Consider the following 14,936-nt stretch of genomic DNA (forward strand, 5'->3'; position numbering starts at 1 on the left):
CCCGGCCTTCTGAAAAGGAGGGGCTCGTGCTGCGTGACCCGGTAGTGCTTCTCGAGTCGGTGGCGGAGAAAGGAGACCAGGGAGTGCAGGAGTGTGTAGGTGGCAGTTGTGCACTGTTCATAGCATGCAGCGATTACTCTTTCCGCCCTGGAAGGCAGTGATGGGGAGCCCGTGTCTCCGGGTCTTGATTCCTGGGGCGGCGCCTAGAACACAGGTACCACACAGCAGCGGACTGAGTCGCGGAAGCTGGCATGGGGTGAAAGGGCCAGGACAGAGAGAATAATTCTCACACGTCACGTTTCCGTAGCTCCTTGGAGTTCACGACGCATTTACTTATGTCTAGGGCCCCTGAGTTCGGATCTGGACTTACCACTTAGTAGCCGTGGGCTATTAGCCAAGTTGGGTAACCTTTCTGTGCCTCAATTTATTCATCTGCAAAATGGGGATAACAGCACCTACTTCATAAGCGTTGTTGCATTAAATAACTTAATATACATAGAGGCTTAGCACATAGTAAAAGCACAGTGATTTTTACCCATATATTTGATTTTTGCTCAAAGCTCCCGGATAGTCAGGTTAGGGACTATAACCCCATTCTACAGAGAAAAGTAAATTGAGGCTTAACTTGTCTAAAGTTACTTAGTTAATTAGAAGCAGGACAGGGAAAACATGGGTGTTTGGACTTTTAGGGATAGAGTCAGGAGAGCGCGTTTATTCGCTGAACTAATAATTATTGCGTGATTAATATGCGTTAGGAACTGGGAAGGAAAAGATAAAATACCAAAAGTTTCCTGCCTTAGAGGAAGTCACAGTTCATTCATTTGTAACTGATTTGTCAAATCTTTATTAAGGTCTTGTTATGTAAGGGGACTGTCTTTGAAACGAAGTGTGCAAGAGGGAAAGAGCCAGACTGACTAGACATTGCTGTCCCACAGCTCATAGCTTAGTGGGAGGTGGAGACAAACCTCTGTGTACTGAATGGTACAATACAGTGTGTGATGGAGAGGTATAGTGTGCTGGGAGAGTGACCTGTTGCAGATGTGGGGGAGTCTGGGAATACTTCTTAGAGGAGGTGACATCTGAGATCTGCAGTAGGTATTATCAGTCAGGGGACCAGTATTGCCCCGGTCAGAGAAAAATCATATTTAAAGACCCATAGGAGAGGGCTTCCTTGGTGGCTCAATGGTTGGGAGTCCGCCTGCCGATGCAGGAGAGACGGGTTCGTGCCCTGGTCCGGGAAGATCCCACATGCCGTGGAGCGGCTGGGACCGTGAGCCGTGGCCACTGAGCCTGTGCATCCGGAGCCTGTGCTCCGCAACGGGAGAGGCCACAACAGTGAGAGGCCCGCGTACAGCAAAAAAAAAAAAAAAAAAAAAAAAAAGACCCATAGGAGAAATAAAATAATCCATATTTAGGTGTAGAGTTAAGTCTGGGGGAACTATGCAGAGACCAGAAGGTTCAGGTGGTGTGGGGATGGATTGGAGGCAGTTGGGAGTGGATGTAGTCCAGATAAGAGATGATGATTTAGCAGGGCAGTAGCAGTGGAAATGGGGCCATTCAGGGTACTCCACACCAGACAGAGACTGAGTGTGAGTAGCAGTGGAGTGAAGCCTTTCCCTCTTTCTCCAGTTGTAATTTGTCTGTCTTGATCCTTAGTGTGGTTGCAGCTGTGGGATCAGGCGCCCCTTGAGGCCAGGGCAATACAGTACCATCTCTGAAGTAGCTTTGCAACCTGGAAGGGGTACAGTGTCCCAACCTTCAAAAGCTGCTGAGCGGGTGGTGGGCCGATGGCTCCTGGTCTGCAGTGGAACAGTGGCTGGAGCAGTTATTCTTGGTGGAGTAACTAGGTGAGTAGTTTGTTCATAGTGAGTCAGCTATTTGAGTCATCATTAAAGTGCAGGATGACGGAGGGGGAAGGGACCTTAGAAATCATTTCATCTAGCTCCCTCATTTTACGTATGCAGAAACTGAGGCCTACAGAGGGAACAGGTCTGATGGCTTGCCCAGCCCTAGAACAGTTTAGGGTTTTACTAGTAGAAGCCCTTCATAAAGACTGGTTCAGGTCTTACCTGTTAGCTGTGCATTGTTTGTGTATATTTCCCCCTACAATCAGAGTTCAAATTTGTCACAAAAATTTTTGTACAGTTTGTTTGAATTAAGTGCAGATAAGTTCCATACCTCTCAGTTGGTTCCTATGCATGCCTGTTAGGTCTCTTTAAATCTATAAAGAGATTTTATAGATTTGGATTCTACTCCCTCCACCTCTCCCACCCCCTTTGCAGTTTTTCTGTTGTTAAAGAAACCCAAGTCATTTGTCCTTTTGGATTTTCTCACAGTCTAGATTTTGCTGATTGCATACTTACGTTGTTTAACATGTTCCATTGTCCCCTGTATTTCCTGTAAACCACTTGTTGCTTGATCAGATTCAGGTTGGGGAGCAGGGGGCAAAATACTTCATAGGTTATTAGAACATTCATAAATATCTGGTGTCTATTAGAGATGTCAATAGCCATTGATGATCATTGCCTAAATACATTATTTCACTAGAGTTGCAAAATTGTAATAGGTATTTTATTAGCTCAACTATAAAGAGAAACTTTCTCTCATCAGCAATTTGGTTATCCTAAGGTACAATGTGTTAGGAAAGGCAAGATAAACACTTGATTCCTTTCCTTTTATTTACCAATTTTCAAAATAAGAAATTGGTTCCCAAGCACTCTCCAAAGGTGACCAATAAAGTGAGTTTTTAAGTATTAGGAGCTCCTAGTTTTAAATATATTTGATATGTTTCAATCCATTGTACTGAGATTTGCCCAAATTGTCCCATCTTTAGTCAGTGGGAACCTCTTCAGACTGGCTCCAGAGTCTTTTTGACAGGACCCTAGTAACATTTGATTCCTTGCTTTCTGGTTAAGATGTTCCAGGTTTGTCATGTACATTTCCTGCCTCAGACCAGAAATCAGCTTTTTTACTTTAGGAATCCTGACCCCTTTTGGTGAAAATACTTTATAGTGTTAATAAAGTATGTGTTCCTCAAATTCTCTCCACATTCCCTGTGCCCTTATTTCAAAATACCTATGTGTTATATAGGCTGTTATGGGAAACTGCAACAAATGTGAGTTGTATTGTCTTTAAATTCACTCAATAACCTAAACCGATTTATATCTGTAGCAGTCTCTTCTCCCTGTGTAAATGATATTGGTTGGGGCTTCCCTGGTGGTGCAGTGGTTAAGAATCTGCCTGCCAATGCAGGGGGCACGGGTTCGAGCCCTGGTCCGGGAAGATCCCACATGCCGTGGAGCAACTAAGCCCGTGCGCCACAACTACTGAGCCTGCACTCTAGAGCCCGCAAGCCACGACTACTGAGCCCACATGCTACAACTACTAAGCTCGCGCGCCTAGAGCCCGTGCTCCGCAACAAGAGAAGCCTCCACAATGAGAAGCCCGCGCACCGCAACCAAGAGTAGCCCCCACTTACTGCAACTAGAGAAAGCCCGCGTGCAGCAATGAAGACCCAACGCAGCCCAAAAATTAATTAATTTAAAAAATAAAATAATATTGGTTATGCATTTAGGACACATTTCTTTCGTCTAAGGGTTGGTTTTATCTGTTAAGGAATGCTAGTGAAAGAAGTAAGGAGAGTTTAATGAAATAGTACAAGGAGTAAAGAAATTTGTACCTGATAGCAGCTGCTTCTGACAAAATTCTAAGCAGTAAGAAGAGAGCAAGTTGTCAAAAGAGGAAACAATGAAACGATGTGTTTACCTTTATAGGGGTCAAGTTCAGATCCACTTGCTGCTGTAAACCATTTATGAATAATCCAGTGTGGTGCACACACATATACACACTCAAGTTTAATACACTCAGATTTCTTTCCTATCTTAAGGTTGACAGAGTCTGGCCTCTCAATGGTAGATTGGCACTTAATAAAGGGGATGAAGCCACCTACAAGCCAAGAAGAATGGGAAGCAGAATTCCAAAAATATCAGCAGTTTCCAGAATTTAAAATGTAAGTATTATAGAAAATCAGGTAAACTTCCCAGTGGGCCCACGCAATCTTTTGCTTATTTAAACATTTCAGAATGTTTAGGTTCCACGATTTTTCAATATTTGGTTCAGTTATGTTTAGCGAGCTCCCTACGCTAAACCTCCAATTCCAAAGTGATTCTGAGGTGGCCAATGAGGAAGAGGGCAGACCAGTCAAGCTTTAAAACTGAGAATGTTCCTGCATTCTGTCAGGAAATAAAAATTAGATGAACTTTTTTCTCTTTCTTATTTTTGACGTCCCTTTTCACCCAGCTTGAATCATGATATGACGCTGGCAGAATTCAAGTTCATCTGGTACATGGAGTACTCACACCGAATGTGGGGTCGCCTTGTAGGCCTCGCATACATCCTGCCTGCTGCCTACTTTTGGAGAAAGGGCTGGCTCACGCATGGCCTGAAAGGACGTGTTCTTGCCCTCTGTGGTTTAGTTTGCTTCCAGGTGAGATTTACTCAAGTTTGGGAAACCAGAGATGTTCTCAGGAGCCTCCAAGTTGGCATTGTTTTTAACGAAGTAATCTTTGAAACAGTGTAACAGAGTGGGTAAGAGCATGGATTTTAGTGTCACAGGCCTGGTTTCAAGGCCAAGCTCTCACTTAGTAGGGCATGTTGTCTAACCTCTGAAGGCTGTGCTTTCCTTACCTGTAAATGGGGACAATAATAGAACCTACCACTTAGGTTCTGTGAATATTAAGTGAGATCATGCATGTAAAGTGCTTAGAGTAGTGCCTGGAATCAGTAAGCACTCAGTAAATATGTTTTTATGTCACAAGAATTAGAGTTTCTTTTCCATCATGGCTTTCCTCCTGGGTTCTTGTATCCTCCGTTTTTCTAACTTGCCTGCTCTATGGGGAAGTGGGATCCCTATACTAGAATGGCTATAGAAGCAAATAGGGAAATTCCAGAAGAGAGAAACATTCTGTGGGATAAAGAATCTTAGAATACATATGTAGCTGAGAGCTGAAAGTATAAATGGTGATTAAAATTATATAAGTTGGGGCTTCCCTGGTGGCGCAGTGGTTGAGAGTCCGCCTGCCGATGCAGGGGACACGGGTTTGTGCCCCGGTCCTGGAAGATCCCACATGCCGCGGAGCGGCTGGGCCCGTGAGCCATGGCCGCTGGGCCTGTGTGTCCGGAGCCTGTGCTCCACGGCGGGAGAGGCCACAACAGTGAGAGGCCCGCGTACCGCAAAAAAAAAAAAAAAAAAAAAAAAATTATATAAGTTGAACTTCTCTCTTTTCTTAAGGAAAAGAGCTTTGAATGACTCCCACAGTTAAGGGGTTAGGGAAGCCTGAGAGCCAAGGAAAGGAGTGTTAGAGAAGACACATGTGAGTATTTGGGTCAAGGTATACAGGCCCTAAGGGAGAGTCTCAGAGCATCAAAGAAATACCAAAATTTGATCAGGAGGAAGCTAATTGGTTGATTTAACTCAAAGTGGTAAGAATACGAACCAACGAAAAGGAATTAAGGAGGGAGATGTAAGAAACAAAATAAAGGCGATAGAAAAAGATAATAAAGAGTTAGACATTAATAAAAATCTAATAGAAACTAGGGAGGATTGGTGAAACAAAGTGAAAGTTTGTTTCAGAATTAAAAAGAAAAATAAAACCTACTTAAGATAGACTTCCAGGGAGGCAAAAATTTGAAGATGGCAAGAGGAGGAAAGTGAGGGCTGGCAAATCACACTGTATACTCCCTCATCTTCCAGTGTCCTGTGCAGATGAAATCACGATAATTAGAACATCTAGGGTAGTCTTGAAGGGGGAAAGAAATACCCAAAAAGACTTCCTGAGGAGTATATATTTAGAAAAGGTGGGATTCTCCCATCTCTTTAACATGATTATTGGCTGGGGAGAGTCAGGGTGAAAGGGTACCTTATCTGATATGACTAGAACTGACAGTTGTTTGGTTACTTGAAAAAGTCAGTTAAAACAGGGAATCATAGAATAATAATACATACCTTAAACTTTTCAACTTAAACATGTACTTTCATTACCATTTTTTTAAAAGAGGAGTAGAACTTTAGACACTTTCAAACCAATTTGCCTGAAAAGCCTTATAGATTTTTATGACTTCCCCCCAAACCTTTATAATTGTCTTTTTCCAACTAACATGACAGTAATTGTTTTTAAGCAGTTATCTTTGTCAGGTTTCTCCAAAGCATCTAGTTTTTGTAAAATCAGCTATCTTTTTACTTTCATATTTCACTGGTTTACATAATGTTAAATTATGCCAAGTATTTGTAAGCTTTTGCCCAAACACACTTTTGTGTACTTTTCTATATTTGGCTTCTACTTCAATAAAATGTTATTCTAAACAGTGGTGTAGTATTTTTGGTGCTGTATGTGGAAATTGGGTAGGTCTCAATTCCTGGGATATTGGGGATATGGGAGGGTATGGAAAGGAGGAGTTAGGTGGGAGTACTCACTTTCTCAGAGAGTAAAGTTGAATAAACAGCTTCAACCTTGTTTTGTTTGCCTCTTCTCTTTTTGGTTGCAGGGCCTGTTGGGATGGTATATGGTGAAAAGTGGCTTAGCAGAGAAACCAGATTCCCATGATATCCCTCGGGTCAGTCAGTACCGCCTTGCCGCCCACCTGGGATCGGCCCTTGTGCTTTATTGCGCCAGCTTGTGGACCTCGTTCTCGCTGCTGCTACCTCAGCACAAGGTGAAGTCAGTCTGTATTGTTTACAACATCTGTACAGATGCTGACAGGGTCAGAGAAATGGAAATTCTGGTACTAATGGGAAGTTATTTGTCAAAATGCATGCATTCCCTTAGTAACACCTATCAGTTTTACCTGAAGCTAGATATAACCAAACTTTAGAGAAACACTGAACTTTGGAACTCTGGATAGCTTTGGGACGGCAAAGTAAAAACTGCAATTATTCTTTTGGGCTGGAGCAGCTTATTCAAAGGAGAATTAGTATAGGTGCCAAATATTTTGTCAGCATTGCCTATCAAGAAAGATGAAAAGATGAATTTTAGGAAAAGGAAAGAGTACCAACAACAAGAGATACCCCAACCACTTTACTTCTGACTCCCAGAGGGATGATGGATGGAGAGGTGAGGAAGACCAGAACGAGAGCTATTTGTAGACCTTTAGTGGTGTGCAAGAGTGACGTTGAGTTGTTTGTTCTTTATGTGGGGACCCTACCATTCAGCAAATCTAACAAAATAGTAAACCGTAGTGATCTTGCTTAAAAGTATTTTCTCTGTATGCTGATTAAAGGAAAACACTAGGTATTTTTAAAATGAGTATTATTTTAGGTATTAAATTCATGGTTGGCCTGGATAACCTGTTCATGGAGTGAAGTTTAGGATGATAGTAGGACTTTTAAATAGAATCATCCAGTAGGTACTTGGAGCCAGTGGTCTGGATCCCAATAAGGACAGGAGATGTTGACTTGGCAGTCATCCCACAGGGAAGCCAGGTGGGGCTGAAACATTGGTATAGTAGATAATCCACACTTGAGTAGTTCCTGTTCCTCTTACTTTCAAAGGCAGACTTCTAAAATGAATTGACTACATCCGTAGCTGTACATCCTGACAACCCATTCTTGTTTTCCAGTTCTTGTCATCTGGCTTCCCCACCCACCCCTATATATACCCAGCCACACATTCACCTCCACACTTATACACATGCCCATACTCTCCTAAATACTCTCTACCAAATGGTACTCTTAAAGGTTACCAATGACTTTTTAATTATTAATTGTTTTTCTCTTTTTGTTTATTTATATTCTGCACTAATTACAGAAAGGATTTGAGATGCTAGTCAACCACATAGAACTGTGCTGTCCAGCACAGTAGCTACTAGCCACATGTGGCTATTTAAATTCTAATTAAAATTAAATAAAATTAACTTTATATAAACAAACTTGTTATCGACTTAAACTTCAAATAAAATTAACTTTTTAAAAAATTTTCAGTTGCTCTAGCCTCATTTTAGATCCTCATTAGCCACATATTGGACAGCACAGCTAACAGAACATTTCCGTCATCACAGAAAATTCCAATGGACCGTGCTGATACACCGTCCTACAAAATCTTAGTAATGATGCCTAACTCTTCACATACTAGATTGTAAATCATTTGAGGGCAGCACTCTGACTTTCCTTTGTATCTTTATGGTTATATGTGTATAAAGTTCTTACTAAATATTTGTTGATTCACTGATTATTATCACAAGTTGGCTACAGTAAAAATAAAAACAAATTTTGGCTTTACCCAAAACACTAAATGCAAGAATCTCTACTCTAGGCATTTTATGCAGTTTCGATTCTGATTATATTTGCTAAACATGAATTATTACACACAGCATGAAAATCCAGTTCTGTACCTTAAGTCACATCACTTTAACCATGGTGAAGTGTTTTCCCGTGAACAATGCAGATCATTCAGTTACTGAACAGATATATATTGAATACCTATATGCCAACTACTGGGCTAGGATTACTATAATAAGCAAGTCAGATGGCAGTTCCTGCCTTCACAAAACTTACAAGATAGCAGGGAAGACAAATAGTAAATGTATAAATTTAATAAAATTTAGATAGAATAAAATAGAATATCTGCTGGGAGTACTTAACCTAGTCTAGGGGTCAGAGAAGATCTGACCTCAGACTGTCTCTGGGGTTTGGCCTTGGAGATCTTTGCTGCCTTTCATAGTTCCTGCATTCAGTTTATGCGATTTTCTTTTCTTATTTAGTTGCCTGAAACGCGTCAACTCCTGAGGTTGAGACGATTTGCTCATGGAACTGCAGGCCTGGTGTTCCTTACGGCTCTCTCAGGTAGGACTCTTCTTATCAAAGATGGCCTAGCTTCATTCCACATTCAGGTGGGATTTCTTGCCTAATGCTTTCCTCCTGTATCTTTATATTTCCTTTTCATACCTGCCTCTGTCATATACCACCATCTTCATCCTCTTGTTTTTTATTCCTTCCTCCCTTCCCCAAATCCTGCTTTCCAGTTGGTTGAACAAAAATATTGAGTATCTATCTGGGTCCAGACTGTCTAGGTTCAAATCCTGGCTTTACCACTTGTGAACTACATGACCTTGGACAAGCTATGTAACCTCTCTGGGCTTCATGACCTCATCTATAAAATGGGGAAGATGATAATAGTTTGAGTAATATATGTGAAGGGCTTAGCACCTCACATGTAGCAAAGGCTATGTAAGTGTTAGCTGTTGTTATTATATATACATTATTGTTATTATTATTATTATTTTTGGCTGCGTTGGGTCTCTGTTGCTGTGCGTGGGCTTTCTCTAGTTGCAGCGAGCAGGGGCTACTCTTCATTGCGATGCGCGGGCTTCTTATTGCAGTGGCTTCTCTTGTTGCAGAGCATAGGCTCTAGGTATGCAGGCTTCAGTAGTTGCAGCACGTGGGCCCTAGAGTGCGCAGACTTCAGTAGTTGCGGTGCGCAACTGTAGGGCGCGTGGGCTTCAGTAGTTGTGGCTCATGGGCTTAGTTGCTCCGCAGCATGTGGGACCTTCCTGGAGCAGGGATTGAACCCGTGTCCCCTGCATTGGCAGGCGGATTCTTAACCACTGCGCCACCAGGGAAGTCCCGACATTATTGTTATTATTACACTACACCAAGATGGGTCTGACAAAAGCCTGTCCTCAAAGATGGCCTTAGATGGGGAGTTTACTGGGGCAAAGAGACTAACAGATCTTTATCATTCTTCAAATCACACCTCTACCTCTCTTACTCTGGAACTGCCCTATACAATTATCAGTAGCCTCATGTGACTATTTAAACTTAAGTTACTTCAAAGTAAATAAAATTTAAAGTTTAGTTTCTCATTCACATTAGCCACATTTCAAGTGCTCAGTAGCCACGTGGGTGGCTAGCAGCCACTGTACTGGATGGACGACAGATATAGAACATTTCCATCATCTTAGAAAGTATGATTGGACAGCACAGCTCTAAATAAAACCATCAAACCAGTGATTCACCCAAACCTCCTCCCCCTTTTTTTGGTGGAAGAACATGAATTTTGACTTTATACATGCCATTTATAAAAATAAGGAATGTGACTTAACATACCTGAATCTTTGATCATAACTAATGGATCAGTTATCCATTAAATTCATGGATACCTTCTTTGTGTGTTTACCCAGGATTTAGTTTATAAGATTTTTTTGAGCACTTGAGGAAGACAGATAATAAACAACAAAACATAACATGTCAGATAATGTTTGGTGCTTCGAAGAAAAATAAAGCAAGATAAGGGGATAGAGGTGGGGTGGGGGAGGGCTATCTTATGCAGTATAGGATAACTGGGGAGATCTCTTTGATAAGGTGACATTTGAGTGGAGACTTGAGGAAGTGAAGGAGTAAATTAACTAGTTCCAGAATAGATGAGTAGTTCTCAGTTGGGGAAGTAAGCAGGACATCACGATCACTAAGGGAACTTTTCTAAACTAATATGCCTCCTCTAGAGCTTCTAGTTCACCCCTCTAGGGGAGGCATCCCAGAATCTTGGTGTGGGAATAGGTAAGGATGCAGGGGTTTTTTGGGTTTTTTTTAAGTTTCCATGGTGATTGTGATATATATTCCGTTTGAGAACCTGTGCTATTGATCTTTCTATTCTCTGACTATTCCTTTTGTCTAACTCTGGGATAATAAACATTTTCTATGTCAGAACTAGTATTTGATCTTTGATCTCTTCTTTCTTTCATTTTAATAAATACTTTTTACCTTGGAATACAGGGGCTTTTGTGGCAGGGCTGGATGCTGGGCTTGTTTACAACTCCTTCCCCAAGATGGGAGAATCTTGGATCCCAGAGGATCTCTTTACCTTCTCCCCTCTCCTGAGGAATGTTTTCGAGAATCCCACCACGGTGCAGTTTGATCACCGGATTCTGGTAAGACTGGCTGGTGGTTACTGGCTACTAAGGACAGGGAGCCTCTTACAGGCTCTGCGGTGTCTGAAGCACTGATGGCAACGCTGAGATGGCAGAGTGGGAATTAGATTTCCTTTTCTTTTTAGAAGAGATTTAGTACCAGTTTTCTGATGTGACGTTTTTGTCTTAATTACCCCCACCCCTCTAGCCAAATTCTGACTTTCAGGATACTGCCACCTTCTAAAAGTTCAAATATGCCTTTTATCATCTGGCAGATGATAACTCCCCTCACTCCTGCACATGCATAGGAGAGTCATTTTAGCAAAAATGAGGCTGAGTAGAGAAGAGAGTACAAAGACAGTGGCCGCTGAACACACAGCTGTCAGGGCTGAACCAAGACCCCAAGGAGCTAAAAGCATCATAAATACTCATTTTATTTAAGCTAATATTTATTAAGGGCCTGCTATAAGATCAGCTTGGTGGCCTGGGCACGATAAATTGGAGCAGGGAAAGATCAGCAGCAAGGAGACCCGGGAGAAGCCTTAGTGCTATTGTAGTAATGCTGTGAGAGTGATGGGGTTCAGGGCTTAATGGTGGGACTGGGACTTGAGAAGCTTGGTGAATCTGAGAGAGGTTGTAGGGAATAGAAGACTGGCTGCAGGAATAAAGGTAAGGAAGGATCAAAGGAGATCCCAGAGTTTCTCCTGTGGCATGTTTAAAACACACCAGCAGAAATGGGACTACTGGAATGAGTGTTGAGCTAGAGACAGAGGATGTCATCAGACTGAGGTACGTTGAGTGTGAGATGATAGTAGTGCACCCAGAGAGAGGCCCAGGGGCCTCATATCCAGATGGAATGCTGGGGCTTGGGCAGGTTACCTTGTGTGGGCTCAGTCCCCAGTGCCACACAGCATTTTGGAATAAGTCAGGTCTGGTTGAAATTGTCATCGTGGACAGCTCTGAAAAGGAAAAGAAATGAAATTGGTATAGAAAATGATAGAAAAACATTCTGCTTGACATCATGGAAGGGGGATGGAAACCCTCCTGCCAGCTGCAGACTCTCTTTCTGAAGAGGTGGAAATGAAAAGGAGACTTCAGATCATTTTCAGCCCTAGCTGGCAGCACCACCACCTCCTCTAGTCACAGCCCAGGGAAACAATAACCCTCATGTGCTGGTGTTAGCCCTGTTTTAAAAATACAGGATTGGAGTAGAGATAAAATTAGGGATAAGGATGAAAAGAATAATTTAAAAACTGAGGGCCACACCTGGGGGACACCCACATTGGAAGGTGGATAAGATTGCTGAGTGTGTATAAAGTGGTACGTGCAGAAACTTTAGGTGGAGCCATGCCTGGTTGGCATTGAAGTGGCAAACAGAAGAGGAGCGTGGAAGAAGCTGAGGAGGAGTAATCAGGTGGTCCTCTGCCTGGGAGGGGAAAGTGCTTAGTGGTTATTCAGTGGATCTGGTGGAGTTACCTGTAAGGTGAGCAGAAACCAGGAGGGTGGGACATTTCTTCTAGCACTTGATGAGACTCTTTCCTCCCTGCAGGGAGTCACTTCAGTTGCTGCCATTACAGCACTCTACTTCCTCTCCCGGAGAATTCCCCTTCCTCGAAGGACCAAGATAGCAGCAGTGACTCTGCTAGCTTTGGCTTACACACAGGTATAAACCACTTCTTTTTGTTCTGAAGTTGTCCTCAAAACAAAATTTAGGAAGAAAGGTGACAGACTAGGAGAAAGTATTTTCAATATTTATAGTAGACTAAAAGGTTAACAACCAGAAAATAAGTAAAGGAAATTAATACACAATTCTCACAAGAGGAATGATGAATGGCCAATAAATATGAAAAGCTGTTTAGCCTCACCTATGATCAGAGAGGAACAAATTAAAGCAATGTGTGCCATTTTGTACCTGTCAGATTGGAAAAAAATGAAAAAAAAAGGTAAGCAGATGTTGGCATGGGTATAGGAAAATAGATACCTTTGTATATTCTTAGCGAGAGCATGAGTTGGTATAGCTCTTTTTAGTTGGCGTTTGGCAATATCTTTTGAAGTGTTAAATGTTTAATCCTTTCATCAAGCATATTGACTTATTAATGCCTGCTCTGTCCAAGGAAATTCATTGTGGAATTACTGTGATAGTGAAAAATTGGAAACAGCCTAAATAAACATCTATGGTATATCCATACTGTGGAATACTGTACTGTAGTTTAATAAGCTCTCAAGACATACAATAAGTGAAAGAAAGCAAGTGACAGAACAATATATTTTTTTAAAAGCACCAAGCTGTTTTTCTATAAACATGTATACAAAAGTATAGGTGTGTAGAAACTGGTAACAGTGGCTAGCTTTGGGGAGGAGAACTGGGCTAGATGAAGGATAATTAAAAGGAATTTTAGGTTTATCTAATTTGTTTGAATTTCCTTTGTTTTAAGTCTACTTGTGAAATTTAACAATATATGTTTTAATGTTCTGATGGGAGAATGTGGAGGATTTGTGTTATCTGGTTATCCATGCCAGTCATTTCAGCTCTGCATATGTGGTTCCTACTTGGCTTACTGCTTTCTTTCCTTTGTAACAGGTGGGCTTGGGCATTAGCACTCTGCTGATGTACGTCCCAACTCCTTTGGCTGCCACTCACCAGTCGGGCTCCCTGGCTGTTCTCAGTGTTGCCCTTTGGCTCATGAGTGAACTCCGAAGAGTCCCAAAATAATTCTCAAGGATCAGCTTCCTAGGACTGAAACTGTGCTTCTGAGAGATTATCATCAGAGAACACAAGAACTTGAACTTTTCTGAGAGGATGACCTTGGTATACCAAGTGGTTTCCAAATTGATCAAGTTATTTAAATTGTTTGCCTGTTTTTGGGACAGTCACTGAATCAAGAAAGTCATTAAGTATGGTTATGCTAAAGGTTCCTTTTTAAATCCATTATTTTGTGTTGAAAATCGGATTTAATGTAGAGAAAGAATTGTCTGTCATTTGCTTCTTAACAGCCTCTGTCTCAGGATTCTTAAATGTTGACAAGCTGTTGGTTCTACATGCATAATCTCTGTCTCCTTGACTTCCTGAGTCCTGGATTCTGCCTATGTAGAAATTCTTTATGGTCTCAACTTCACTTCCATCACGTGAAGATTCAAAGGGATAGATTGGCATACCCTAAAGTAGCCAGATAGCCTTCAGCAAGAAATAGCTGCTGTCTTCTAGTGTTCTGGTTTTCAAAACTGGGGAAAGCACTAACCTAGATCCTCCTGAGATAGGGCTGTTACATTACTAGGTGAGATGAATGGTATACAGTATAAATCAGTTCCTGCAAGGGTTTCTCAACAGCCTCATGGATAAGAAAAATATGGCCTTGATGGTATAGTACATGGACATCTATTCAGGTATTTAAACAAACTGTTGATTAATGAATGTGTGATTTTGGCCTCTATTGATATTTCACAGGGCTCTTATTCAACTTTATTTTTTAAATCAGCAATTTGAATGAAGGCATCAGAAAGATTTGAGAGTGGAGCAACCCAACATTGCTGATGTAATAGAAGACCGTTACAACTCAAAACAGTTCCAGAGTGGCACCCTGAAGATGAAATTAAACAGGTCATAAATGTAGCATCTTCATTTAAATTATAAATAGCTTGTATAAATTTGGGGTAGAGAAAACTGGCTTATTTTATATAAAAAAAACTTAGGGGAGGGACTTCAGTTGGACACAGGCTCGACATGAACCAGCCATGGGATGACACTGATAAAAATTAGTGGTGTTTCAGATTTTATCAATAGAAGTGTCACAGCCACGGTCAGAAGACCTCAATGCAAATGCTGCATTTCACTCTGGGTACCACATTTTTTAAGGAGGATATATATCCAGACAAAGGGACCAGGATGGTGAGGAGTCCAGAACGTGTGTCACACAGGGAATACTTGAAGGAACTAGGGGTATTCAGCTGGAGGAGAACGTTCAGAGAGAAAACAAGAATCCTGCCCTTGAGAAGTTGAAGCCCCTTCATGCAGAAGAAGGAATGAGCTTCCTTTGTGA

At 41.6% G+C, this 14,936-nt stretch overlaps 1 protein-coding gene across 4 annotated transcripts; it reads left to right on the forward strand.

The window, feature by feature from the left end:
• Positions 1-42: 42 nt before the first annotated feature.
• Positions 43-14,370, forward strand: COX15 (cytochrome c oxidase assembly homolog COX15). Of its 4 annotated transcripts, XM_065894108.1 has the most exons (10): positions 125-214; positions 1,657-1,847; positions 3,887-4,009; positions 4,300-4,486; positions 6,544-6,711; positions 8,755-8,836; positions 10,766-10,920; positions 12,449-12,562; positions 14,158-14,161; positions 14,345-14,370. In XM_065894108.1, the coding sequence occupies exons 1-10, from the start codon at positions 125-127 to the stop codon at positions 14,368-14,370; spliced, it is 1,140 nt and encodes a 379-aa protein (XP_065750180.1). The 4 variants fall into 4 exon arrangements, with proteins under 4 accessions (XP_065750178.1, XP_065750180.1, XP_065750177.1 ...); XM_065894106.1 differs by lacking the exons at positions 14,158-14,161; positions 14,345-14,370 and adding an exon at positions 13,481-13,890 and having other exon boundaries at positions 43-214; XM_065894105.1 differs by lacking the exons at positions 14,158-14,161; positions 14,345-14,370 and adding an exon at positions 13,481-13,612 and having other exon boundaries at positions 12,431-12,562.
• Positions 14,371-14,936: the final 566 nt, after the last annotated feature.

Source organism: Phocoena phocoena, chromosome 16 (genome assembly GCF_963924675.1).
Source record: "Phocoena phocoena chromosome 16, mPhoPho1.1, whole genome shotgun sequence".
Lineage (NCBI taxonomy): Eukaryota > Metazoa > Chordata > Mammalia > Artiodactyla > Phocoenidae > Phocoena > Phocoena phocoena.

What these genes read in the sequence shown, in the direction of transcription:
- COX15 (XM_065894105.1), top strand. Translation starts at nt 125, where the DNA reads ATGCAGCGATTACTCTTTCCGCCCTGGAAGGCAGTGATGGGGAGCCCG. An exon ending in GTGGTTTAGTTTGCTTCCAG is followed by an intron (nt 4,487 to 6,543) that starts GTGAGATTTACT and finishes TTTTGGTTGCAG; the next exon opens with GGCCTGTTGGGATGGTATAT. An exon ending in GTTCCTTACGGCTCTCTCAG is followed by an intron (nt 8,837 to 10,765) that starts GTAGGACTCTTC and finishes CTTGGAATACAG; the next exon opens with GGGCTTTTGTGGCAGGGCTG.